The 12097-nt window shown below is 47.9% G+C and overlaps 1 protein-coding gene across 2 annotated transcripts in view; it reads right to left on the minus strand.

The window, feature by feature from the left end:
• NOS1 (nitric oxide synthase 1) overlaps positions 1 to 12097 on the minus strand; it is a 181299-nt gene that overhangs the window by 22528 nt on the left and 146674 nt on the right. The window contains exons 14-19 of one of the 2 annotated variants that reach the window (XM_067700753.1): positions 10313 to 10457; positions 8778 to 8882; positions 8172 to 8230; positions 6983 to 7084; positions 4657 to 4773; positions 320 to 494 (exon numbers count right to left, since the gene is read on the minus strand). In XM_067700753.1, coding sequence (XP_067556854.1) covers positions 320 to 494; positions 4657 to 4773; positions 6983 to 7084; positions 8172 to 8230; positions 8778 to 8882; positions 10313 to 10457 — 703 coding nt within the window. The remainder of the gene's footprint in view (positions 1 to 319; positions 495 to 4656; positions 4774 to 6982; positions 7085 to 8171; positions 8231 to 8777; positions 8883 to 10312; positions 10458 to 12097) is intronic. The other variant, XM_067700754.1, reaches the window with a different exon arrangement.

A 12097-nucleotide genomic window follows, 5' to 3' on the forward strand; every position in this document is an offset into this window, starting at 1 on the left:
GTTTTTTGTTTACTTGTCTACCAAATGTGAGTGAGGGATGGATTCCTCCCAGCCCTGAAATTCCAAGACTATAATTTTTTATAGACCAACTCTTTACCCTTAATGCAGGAGGTTGGATTCTGGTTGGAAATTGTGTATCTTAGGACCACCCAAACTCATCTGAATTGTTTGAAGCTGTCTCCTGGTTGGATACGTGAGGGAAGTACCAAGGATTTTCTCAAGTTTCTTCTATCTCTGATGGTTTAGGTACTCTGTCCTTGGGGGTCACTGGGGACATGATTTCTCCCCCTGGGTCTCTGAGATCTGGGTAGATGGTTACCTTGAAGACCTTCTTGGCCCAGGTCCTGAAAGCCTCTTCCTGCCCACAGAGCTCATCCCCCTCCCTCATCTTCAGGATCCTCTCCCCACCCAGCTCTTCCAGGAGGGTGTCCACGGCGTGTCCAAAGGCGCAGAAGTGAGGGTACGCCCGCGAGCCAAGGCCAAACACGGAGAACCTGCCAAAAAGACAACAGAAGTTCCAGGCTAGGGGACTAGGGCGGCGTTGTGGGGGGGTGTCTGGGGTTATGGACTGTTATGTCCCCCCAAATTCATATGTTGAAGCACTCTCTCTCAATGTGACTATATTTGCAGATGGGGCCTTCAAGGAGGTAACTGAGGTCAAATGAGGTCATAAGGGTGGGGCCCTAATCCAATAGGACTGGTGTCCTTTAAGAAGAGGGAGAGGCACCAGAGAGCTCTCTCTTTGTCTCTCCCCCCACCACACGCTCACAGAGGAAAGGCCATGTGAGGACACAGCAAGAAGGTGGCTGTCTGCAAGCCAGGAAGAGATGGCTCACCAGAAACCAATCCTACTGGTACCTTGATCTTGGACTTTTAGCCTCCAGAACTGTGAGAAAATAAATTTCTACTGTTGAAGTCCCCCAGTGCATGGTATTTTGTTATGGCTGCCCAAGCAGACAAAGACCTCTGGTATCTCCAGAAGGATGGTGTTTAGCCCGTGATGGTCAGACTACCCCAAGCCCATCTGGGGAAGGCCGTCTTTAAGCCTGGGAGCCCCCAGCCCTGCTCTCCCTTCCTTCTGGTCTCTGTTAGGTATTACTGTCCTCAGGAGAAAAGTCCCAGTTGGTCCTAAGGAGGATGAGTTGGGGACAGTGGTGACCCAGAACAATTGGCTGTTTCTTGTGTGTCCACTTCTAAGCTGGACTAATTGGGGAAATGAGTCTACATTAGAGGAAGACTTGACTCTACACATGATACAATCAGGTTAGTTTTAAGTACAAAGAGAATGAAAACCCTAGCATCGCAGTTCTAGGGGACCTGTGTTAACGGGGAGATCAGGACTTGTCATTAACTCATCCAGTGTTGGTGTGTAAACAGGTTCTTCTAAAAGGGATTGAAAGGTTTATAAACGTGCTGGCTCCACCCCTTGCAATATCTGTGAAATCGATTTGCTTCACAAAATCTCTTTGCATAGATACCACCAAGAAAGTGTCGGTGTTTGAATCAATGGGCGTCAAGTTAATGAGATTTTTCTGAAGTCTGGGCAGTGGAGGGCTGTGTCCCAGGTGGCCCCTCAGTCCTGCAGAGACTTGATGTCACATTTCCAGGACTTGGTCCTGGCTGTGGGTCTTGACCTCACTGGGACTGGATGGACAGGTTTATAAGTGGGATACGAACAACACCCCAACCTGCTTCTTTCCCATGTTGGAGGGTTCCGTGGTGACTGCCAGTTCAGACAAGCCTACTCCTTACAGGGTCTGGCTCTGCTCTCGAATCTCTTTTTTAGAATGATGGAGCCAGGGTGGTGAAAGATTGCGATGGAGGATGAGGGAAGGAGGTGGGGCAAGTTGGGAAGGGACCCTCTGTTATTGGAGAATGAATTTGAGTTGGGGTCCAGGAGTCTCAGAAGTGAAGTGAAGGTTAACATAGGTTAGTATCTACTCCTTTTAAATCTACATTTATGCTTTTCATCTCATTCTCCTCTCCTCTCCTGCCCTTATTTCCCCGGGGTTCCAGAGCCTTTCCAAGGGAAGGATGTGGGATTAGGTAGCATGTTTCCCCAGGAGTCCTTCACCCACAATCCTCCTTTAGCTGGATTCCTCACCTTTTCCCCACAGGGCAGTGGCCTGACAGGTGGAAGGAGCAGGTGGCCAGGAGAGGACTGGTTAAAGGATGCAGGAAGCAGCACTTCTGCCTCCCAGCCATCCCTTAGCCTAACACAGATTTGCAAACTCTTCGCGCTAGTCATGCCTTGCTAGTCAACCATGCAACTATTGGTTGTTCCCCGAACCTCCAATAGTTACTACGTTCGAGACATCCGCCATGCTTGACTACCACCCATACTATTATTTACTTAGTAGTGTTGTTTACTTTGCTTTTAATTTGCACTCACTGGCTATTCAAACCCACTGGTGTTCACTAAGAGTTGGTCTGGGTGATTCACTCATTAACAAGCTTCCTGATGCACCTGAAGGCCTGTGTCACAGCCACTTCCTAGGTTCACATTTCATCACAGTCTTCATCTCATGGTTTCAAAATTCCTATTTTAAGCTTCCAAAACAGAAGTTGGCAAACTTATTATACATGGGGCCAGACAGTAAATATTTTCAGGCTTGTAGGACAAGAAGGAAAATCAAAGCTATTATGTAGATACCCATATGACAAAAAAGAAAATATATTCCTGCATGATTTTGGACAAAATTAAAAATACAATAATAATAGTTGCTGGGTACAATTTTTTTTTTTTTTTTTTGCAGTACGCGGGCCTCTCACTGTTGTGGCCTCTCCCGTTGTGGAGCACAGGCTCCGGATGCGCAGGCTCAGCGGCCATGGGTCACGGGCCTAGCCGCTCCGCGGCATATGGGATCTTCCCAGACCGGGGTACGAACCCGCGTCCCCTGAATCGGCAGGCGGACTCTCAACCACTGCGCCACCAGGGAAGCCCAGGGTACAATTTTTTAGTTATATATGTCTACTAATGAGAAGAATGGAATTCTCTTTTGGGGGGATAGCATTTTGCTTAATTGGGGTTCAAAGGTAATGTTTTCTATCATCAAATAAATTGTAATTGTTCTTCTGTAAAAACCAGTCTGAGCTCATGGTCTGTACAAAAGCATACAGTGGCCAGGCTGAATTTGGCCCATGGGCTGTAGTTTGCCCACCCCTGCTCTAAGCCATGATAGATTTAGTAAGGGAAAAATAGGTCTGACCGTCAAACCATGGATGTTTCAACGTCAAGCTAAAGAAAATGAACTGATGTCGAAACCCATCAGTTCAAGGGTGAACCAAGGGTGAACCCTAATGTAAACTATGGGCCCTGGGTGACAATGGTGTGTCAGTGTAGCTTCATCAGTTGTGTAAATGCACCACCGTGGTGGGGGATGCTGATGGTAGAGGAGGCTGTGTGTGTGTGTGGGGGGGGTGGGGTGAGGTGCGGGGGGGCAGGGAGTATATGGGAAATCTGTGCCTTCTCCTCAATTTTGCTGTGAAGCTAAAACTACTTTAAATAAATAAAGTTTATTAACAAGCGTACTGATGGGCACTTCCCTGGTGGTCCAGTGGTTAGGACTCAGCACTTTCACTGCCATGGCCCCGGGTTCGATCCCTGGTCAGGGAGCTAAGATCCCGAAAGCCGCGTGACTCAGCAAAAAAAAAAAAAAAAAAAAAAAAATAGGGTACTGATGAAAACAATACTTGAATATCTAGGAACCCTGTGATCTCTATCGTCTGCTAAGCACTGTCCTGAGCCAGTGTGGAGAAGGTTCAGTTGGTGAAGGTCTAAGAGATTCGTGGCCGGGCCTGAACAACACTGCTTACATCAAGCCTCATCTTGACCAATGTCTGTCAAACCAAGGGCTTGACATCCAGTTTTCTTTCTTTCCAAATACCCATTAAATCATATTCACAACCATTGAAATATAAAACCTCTGTCCATGTACCATCTAAAACGCTCTCATGGGACGTGACTATGCTTTAGGGTGACACGGGGTCAGGACAGTATTTTTTTGAATCTGACTGCACATTGGAGGCAATTAGGGAGATTTAAAAAAAGAGAAAAAGCAATGCTTGGGTCCAATTTTAGACCAACTACATCAGAATCTCTGGAAGTGGGGCGTGGTTATCTGTATACTGCAAACACCTCCAGGTGATTTTGATGAGCACCCAAGGGTGGGAACCATTGGGTCATGGTAGTGTGTCCCCAGAAGAGAGGAGAATGAGATGAAAAGCATGAATGTAGATTTAAAAGGAGTAGATATTAACCTATGTTAACTTTCACTTGAACTCTGAGACTCCTGGACACCAACGCAAGTTCATTCTCCAGTAACAGCACTTACTAAGGGAGCTCGCTGAGTGACGTGCGGGGCACTAACATCCTTCAGCACAAATGATGTGAAATTTGTGTGATGGGGTGAAACTTGGGTGACAGGGGCTCTGAAGTAGTGTGATAGGAAGAGGTCACAGGAGGGGTCCAGGCCGTATGCTTTAACGGGGGCAGGATGTCCCCAAAGAGCCAGAGTGCAGCTGGTTATTCAAGGGATAAACAAGACATGGAAGGGAGACCCCCCCCCCCGGCCTCCAAGAAAGAGCCCACTTTGTAACTCAGTCCAGCTCCACGAGAGCCTTCGTCGTCCCTGACACCCTGGGCCCCTCGCTCACCTCACATTCGCCAGGGGTCCCGCGCTCTCAAAGTTGTCTCTGAGGTCCGGCCCATCGCCCGATGATTTGCGGGAGTCGGAGTAGGAGGAAACACTGTTGAAACGAACCTTGTAGCTCCTGCCAAGATGAAAGAGAGTCTGTGAGCTCTGGCTTGGAGCCCCCTCCTGGGGTCAACACCCGACGGCTCTCCAAATCACCAGTCCTGGTTCTAGGGCCTTCCTTTGGGTCTTGAGTGAGACCATAACACACCTATGGCTTTGTCTGGAATGTATCAACTCACCCTTGCCTGCCAAAAATGACACCTAGACATCATTTGATGCTACCTGTTGGTGGTTGCCAAGGGGAGGGGGTGGGGGGAGGGATGGAGTGGGAGGTTGGGGGGAGCAGATGTAAGCTTTTATATACGGAATTGATAAACCACAAGGTCCTACTGTATCAGCACAGAGAACTATATTCCATATCCTATGATAAACCATAATGGAAAAGAATATGAAAAATAATGTATATATATGTATAACTGAATCACTTTGCTGTACAGCAGAAATTAACACAACATTGTAAATCAACTATACTTCGATAAAAAAAAATTAAAACTGAACAAAAAAGAGAAAAGTTTCGGACCACACTTGAAAGAAAGAACAGTCCATGCCTTAGCCCATCAGACCACGTTTCCTTGCTTCCCCAATTTTAATGAGTACAGGAATCATTCTGAGGTCTTGTTAAGCAGCACATCCCAATTCAGTAGGTCCAGGGTAGGGCCTCAGATTCTGCATTTCTAACAGGAGATGCTGCTGGTCTCCTCTCCTCACACTGAGTAGCCAAGAACTACACTCGTGCTGTCTACTACAGTAGCCATTGGCTGTGTGTGGCTATTTAAAGTTAAATTCACTCAGATTCAATACAATGAACCATTCTGTTCCCCACGTGCTCTAGCCTCGTGTCAAGTTCTCAACGGCCATGAGTGGCTAGTGGCTGCCGTACAGGATGGTACAGATACAGAACATTTATATGCCTGTAGAAAGGTTTATTGGATGGTGCAGGACTACCCCATTCAACATTCTCTTTCTTTTTAAAAATTTTTTTCCATTTTTAAAAATTGAAGTATAGCTGATGTACGATATTAAGTTACAGGTGTGTGATATAGTGATTCACCATTTTTAAATGTTATATACTCCATTTATAATTATTATAAAATATTGACCATATTCCCTGTGTTGTACAATATAACATTGTAGCTTATTTCATACACAATAGTTTGTACCTCTTAATCCCCTATCCCTATCTTGCACCTCCCCCTTCCCTCTCCCCACTGGTAACCATCACAACATTCTCTTTCAATAAAGTTTTGGTCTTTAGACATTTCAAGGGTCTCTCACATTTCACATTTCAAGTAAACCGAAAAATGTTCAGCACTGACACAGCCTGAAAAGAGAATGGATTTCTCATGAAGTTGTTTCAAAGGGGAAGAAAGGTGTCATTGGGACCTCAGCACCAGAGGCTCAGGAGCCTCAAGATTTAAAAAAAAAAAACAACCATGAATGGTTTTCCAGTTTTCCTTTAAAAGTGGTAAGTCTTGTTCTCGGATAAGGCAAAGACCAAACCTAACCAAACCAAACCAAAAATGTCTCCAAGAGCAACAAAACAAAATAAACCCCCAAACTAAAAAACCCCATAAAACTCTCAAATCAAAACCCCAAACACGAAAGCTCAACACACAGATCTGAGTGCAAAAGACAAAAAAAGAAATTGCACGTTCTGGCAGCAGGGTTCCTAAGCTGGATGTTCTTCAAAGTTTTCGCTCCAGCATCAGGAAAGTTCTAAATATATGTAAGTGTATTTGCTGCCCTAAAAATAGTCTCACATTGAGTCACTTCTCCAAATAAGTCCTGTAACATATCAGGGGGTGGCTGTGTTGTTAGTGTGGGAAGGATGGTTGACGGTTGTGGGGTAAAAATAACAGCACTTGTGTTTGTATGAGGCTTGAGGTTTTTCCAAATGCTTTCCTCTTTGTTATTATCCTTCGATCCTTGCAACAGCTCCCAGAGGTGGTTGGGGCAGAGGTAGTTTCTCCCCATTTGGCAGATGAGAAAGACGAGGCCCAGAGAGGTCAAGCAGCTTGCCCAAGGTTACTCAGCGTGTTAGTGTCACGGCCTGGGTTAGAACTCAGGTCTCCTTGAGACCTGGGTGTGGCCTCGGATGCTGCAGCATTGGGCATGCACACAAGCGCTCACACCACTTATGCACACACGTGAACGCAAGGCATACACGTGCACACATTCGTGTGCACGCACACGCATAGGCGAGTGCGCGCACACACATGTTCTGCCTGCGCTGGCTGTCACGGGCTGCAGCCAGACCGTGGACTTCTGTGTCACCTCGGGGGAGGGGAGGCCCTTTACGGGGAAATAAACGCAAGGGTTTCGGGTACCTAGAGGGGAGAATGGATGGTGCCCTATCTCTCCCTGAAGGAGGGGTGAGGGGGACCTACCGGAGGCCACCAGGATAGGGTGGGAAGGAGAGAGGCAGGGAGAGGGAGGACTAAGATGTTGGCCTTGAGCACAGAAGGAAGGCTGACCACCAGGGACTCAGCTGTCCCCTGGATATGGAATGTAGGCAAGTTTGGCAACGTGCGCTTGGCTGAAAGAAAACCAAGAGGGATGCTGTGCAGAACACAGCCTCTAACCACCAGCCAGCCATGGCATCCAATGCTCAACTTAAGACCTGTTCCGTGGTGGAGGAAACACTGAGATGCTCTCACAGAAAGGCAGCTCTGTATGCACATGCCTTATGTCCTCTACTTCGGGGGGATTTAAGGGTTTTTCAAGGGTAATTTTGGTTACGGGTGTTTGTCACCTTATGAAATATCTTTAGAACCGAACCCCATGTTAGATGCCGTTCTACCAGGAACATCTTTTGACCTCAGGCATGTTTCACCTTATGAGATGTCCTTTTTTTTTTTTTTTTTGCCTGCACTGTGTAGCTTGTGGGATCCTATAGTTCCTAACCAGGAATTGAACCCAGGCCCTCAGCAGTGAAAGCGCCAAGTCCTAACCACTAGACAGCCAGGGAATTCTCGAGCTATCTTTTGAGGTCAGCCTCCACGTTAGTGGATGCAACTCCATCAGATGGAAAAGTTCTAGGGAAACAAACTCACTGATTCTGAATGTACGTTTCCAAAGGGCGGCCATGGTAAGAACTGGTATTTACACAGTGCACAACTTTTCATAGGACGCTGACATCTGTTTTCTAATTTGATTCTTACAGATTAGAAAATTCATGCAGGTGGAATAAACCCAGGGTGATGGAAAAAGAAACTGAGGCACAGGGCTGTGAAGTGACCAAAGACCAAACAATCCGCCCCAGAGGACGATAGACGCCCATCGGCTAAAATCAGTCACAAATGAACTTCAGGTCACAAAACTACCCAGAACTCAGATGTGAGCCCCAGATGCCAAAAGACAATTTTCAGTTACCCTCACGGGGTGTCATGTGACACTGACGGGTCTTTCACTTACTTCCGTTCCTCGTGCACAGAGTTGGGGTGCCTCATTTCCATCAAGGCACAGCCAAATTTCTGGAGGCCGAAAGAGACAAGCAAAATGTGAGGCAGGCGTGATTAAACGTGGAACGGTGTTGGGGAGAGGCTCTGGGGACCTAACCGGCAAAAGGGGAGCCTGATGTCCGGGGGCCAGGGCGTCAGGGGCTCAGGCTGGGCAGCAGTGCTGCATGTGGAAGAGGGCTGTTTATAAAGGGCTGCAGGTGTGGACTCCCCTCACCTCCCCCCACCTCCCCCCAGCACACAAATCCCCTTTGTGGCTTTCTACAAAAATACTGTCCCTGCTTCTTTCATCTGGAGCAGGGGACACCAAGCTCTTGATCGCAGCATCCATTCCAAAGAGGGAGCTCACTCAGGGGACAGCGTTTTCACTAGGGATCGGCTAGTCAGTGGACACCCATAGACTGAAGACTTGGAATTGTCCAATCTTGGCAGAACTTGGACCCAAACTGAGGTCACTGGCTTTGAGGCTTTGGAGGATTTGCTACTGAATAGCAGGTGTAACCGATGCCCCTCTTTTCTGCTGATGGAAACACGTGCCAGAACAGGTAGAAGCTCATCTCACCTCCCCATTCTCAGGGGGGTCTCCATTTCCAAAGGTGCTGGTAACCACCAGGGCCAGAGTTTCATGCTCCAGGTGCACAATGTCATATTCTTCCATGGACATCACCTACGTGGCAGAATGAGGGGTGGGGAGAGGAAGGAAGAAGGTGATGAGAAGAGAGAAGGGGTAGGAGAGAACAAAGTGATGGGGGAAGAGAAGAGAGAGAGGAAGAAGATGAGTCATCTTGAGCCATCTCCTCTGGAAGGAGGTCCAAAGGTTCTGGGTGCCACTATTTCCATGGGCTCAAGTGGGTAGAACTAATAGCTTGTTGGCAGTGTGGGACCTTTCTGTGGTCACCTGTGGCCTGAAGGACTACAGAGAGTCTGGGGCAATGGGTTGGCTGTCAGTAAAGACAGATCTTTTTTTTTTTTTTTTTTTTGCGGTACGCGGGCCTCTCACTGTTGTGGCCTCTCCCGTTGCAGAGCACAGGCTCCGGACGCGCAGGCTCAGCGGCCACGGCTCATGGGCCCGGCAGCTCCGCGGCATGTGGAATCCTCCCGGACCGGGGCACGAACCCACGTCCCCTGCATCGGCAGGCGGACTCTCAACCACTGCACCACCAGGGAAGTCCCCGTAAATACAGATCTTGATTAAGACTCCTGGGCTTCTTACAACCAAAGGATGCTGGAATCTTCTTGATCACATTTAGGCTGGGAACGACCCAGCTGGATTTGACCAATTGTCTGCTCCGCTTCCTTTCTAATCCTCCGTACAGCAGTGTGGAGGACCTGGGCCAAACAGGTCTGAGATCCCCGCCTCAGGGAAAGATTGTTTTGCCCTATATCTTAGCATTACTTGAGCAACATTTCTCAAAGTGGGTTCTAGGGAAGGCTAGTCTCCTGAGATGCTCTTTAAAAGTAAGTGATCCGGGCTTCCCTGGTGGCGCAGTGGTTGGGAGTCCGCCTGCTGATGCAGGGGATGCGGGTTCGTGCCCCGGTCCGGGAGGATCCCGCATGCCGCGGAGCGGCGGGGTCCATGGGCCATGGCTGCTGAGCCTGCGCGTCCGGAGCGTGTGCTCCGCGACGGGAGAGGCCACAGCGGTGAGAGCCCCACGTACTGCAAAAAAAAAAAAAAAGAAAAAGTAAGTGATCCATAAGCAAAGATCTTTGGGAAACATTTATATTCTCTTCTCTCCTCTTCTGGGAATGATAACACGTACGTGCAGATTAAAGGCTCTGAGAATTCCTGCAGCAAAGAAACCCACTGAATTGTATTAAAGGCAGAGCTTCCCAAACTGACTCCAGAATTGTCTTTCATAAACTTTCTAGTATTTTGCTCTTGGGATGGGGGTTATGATTCCCGGACTCCTGGAGGGTTCCCAGGGAGAGGAGCATCAGAGTCCGCTGAAATATATGCAAATGTGCGTGAGTGAGTTGATGGGCATCTTCAGATGTGCTATCACCCATTCTCGAAGGATTCTTCTTTGCTGAATTCCTTCTCTCCCCTCCCCAACTTTACCATGAAGGGTCAGAGAGCTGGCACTGCCCCCTACCCACCTTGGCGTCAAAGGCATGTTTGAAGATCTCACACAGGGTTTTGGCATAAGCCTGCGATTTGCCCGTCTCTGTGGCGTACAGGATGGTAGCTTTGACCCTCTTGGCCATGGCTTGTCCCATCAGCTTGGCTGAGAACTTGACGGCTCTGGAGGGGAGAGGATGGAGAGAACAATGGGAAATGCAGAAAGGAGGGAGGATGCCACACTGGGACTTTTGGGCAAGAACCATGATCCATGAACTTTCTCTCCTAATCTTTGATGCCTTCAGGGATACTCAAAGTGCAAGTTTAGGTGCCATATTGATCCCTGTCTTAAGTCACTCCAGACCAACTGGTCATGAGCTAACATGGTTAGTTTTATTAGTTTGTTACTTGATTAATTGATCCCGGTCTTGAGAACCTTGGTTTGCCAAGCATTGCCCCAAAAGATGAGGAGTCATTCCTTCACTCATTTGTTCATTCATCAAGTGTTTGTTGAGTGCCTAGCTATGTGCCAGGTATTGTTATAGGAATGGAAACACAGAGAAATGGCTGTCATGGGGCTTACGTTCGTGTGTGTGTGCATGTGTGTGTGTGAGCGCGTGCGTGTGTGTGTGTGTGTGTGAGAGAGAGAGAGAGAGAGAGAGAGAGGGAGAGAGGGGGAGAGGGTGGGGAGAGAGAGAGAGAGAGAGAGAGAGAGAGAGAGGGAGAGAGGGGGAGAGGGTGGGGAGAGAGAGAGAGAGAGAGAGAGAGAGAGAGAGAGAGAGAGAGAGAGAGAGAGAGGGAACGAATCACTAATAAATCAGCAGGTATTGAGCTAGAAGGGATTTTAGAGGTTCATAAATCCACAAAGGAAGGACCAAGTCTGGTTGAAGCAGCCATGCACATCCAGGGTCCTGCAGAGGCTGAAACTCACCAGGCACTAAATATGTATCTATCAAAAGAAGGAATGGATTTTAAACATACTGCTACCACCAAAGCCCTGGGGAGTTTAAATGTCAAGTCGAGGCTCTTTCTAGTTAAATGGAGAATTCAGAACCAGTGTTTCTTCCTTCCCATCTATGAATGCCTGGGTTCACCTTCCGAGCAAGCATCCCTGTTCTAACTAGGAATCTCTGAGTAGACAAATTGCTAGTTACCCCCACCTGGGGATTATCGGTGATAAATTCATCATTTTTTAGAATCAGGGAAACCACCCACACTGCGGAGCTAAAGGGGGAGAAACAGAAGAGAATAAAAGGTGCCTGGAGGGTTCCCTTTGAATGATCGGATTGTAAAAAAGCATCTATAATTAACTCCCATTGTTTCTACCCCGAACTTAACAGCGCAATTAATTCTTTAGATTTTTCCCTCCCTCAGAAACAGTTTGAACTGAACTGAAGCCAAAGGCTGCTGTTCCTGAGAATTTGTGATGCTCTTGTTAGGGAAAGAATGGCTGCTGATGCATTCTCGCCTGGCCGCAGATAAAGTTAGGTGGAAGAAGAAAGGGGAGGGAGGGAGAGAAGGGAGAGATCCTGTGGACCATATTAGTGGAGCCAGGATCCAGGTTTCAGTCCCTGCAAGATCTACCAGTCACCTGTTGAGAGCTGGACCCAAGGGGCTGAGGAAAGTGACTAAGCAGCTCGGTGCATACTAGCCCCTCTGCCAAAAAGTGAGCTCGAAATAGAGGGTCTCTGCTGAGTGGATCAGGGAGTTCTCTATCTTTAGACAGAAAGCTGGCATCCCCATTAAACCATCTGTGAACCCCACCCCACTTGTCAGTCGGTCCCCTGGCTGACCACGAGTTCTTCAGGACAATTACTCTTCAA

The sequence above is a fragment of the Pseudorca crassidens genome, chromosome 12 (assembly GCF_039906515.1).
Source record: "Pseudorca crassidens isolate mPseCra1 chromosome 12, mPseCra1.hap1, whole genome shotgun sequence".
NCBI lineage: Eukaryota > Metazoa > Chordata > Mammalia > Artiodactyla > Delphinidae > Pseudorca > Pseudorca crassidens.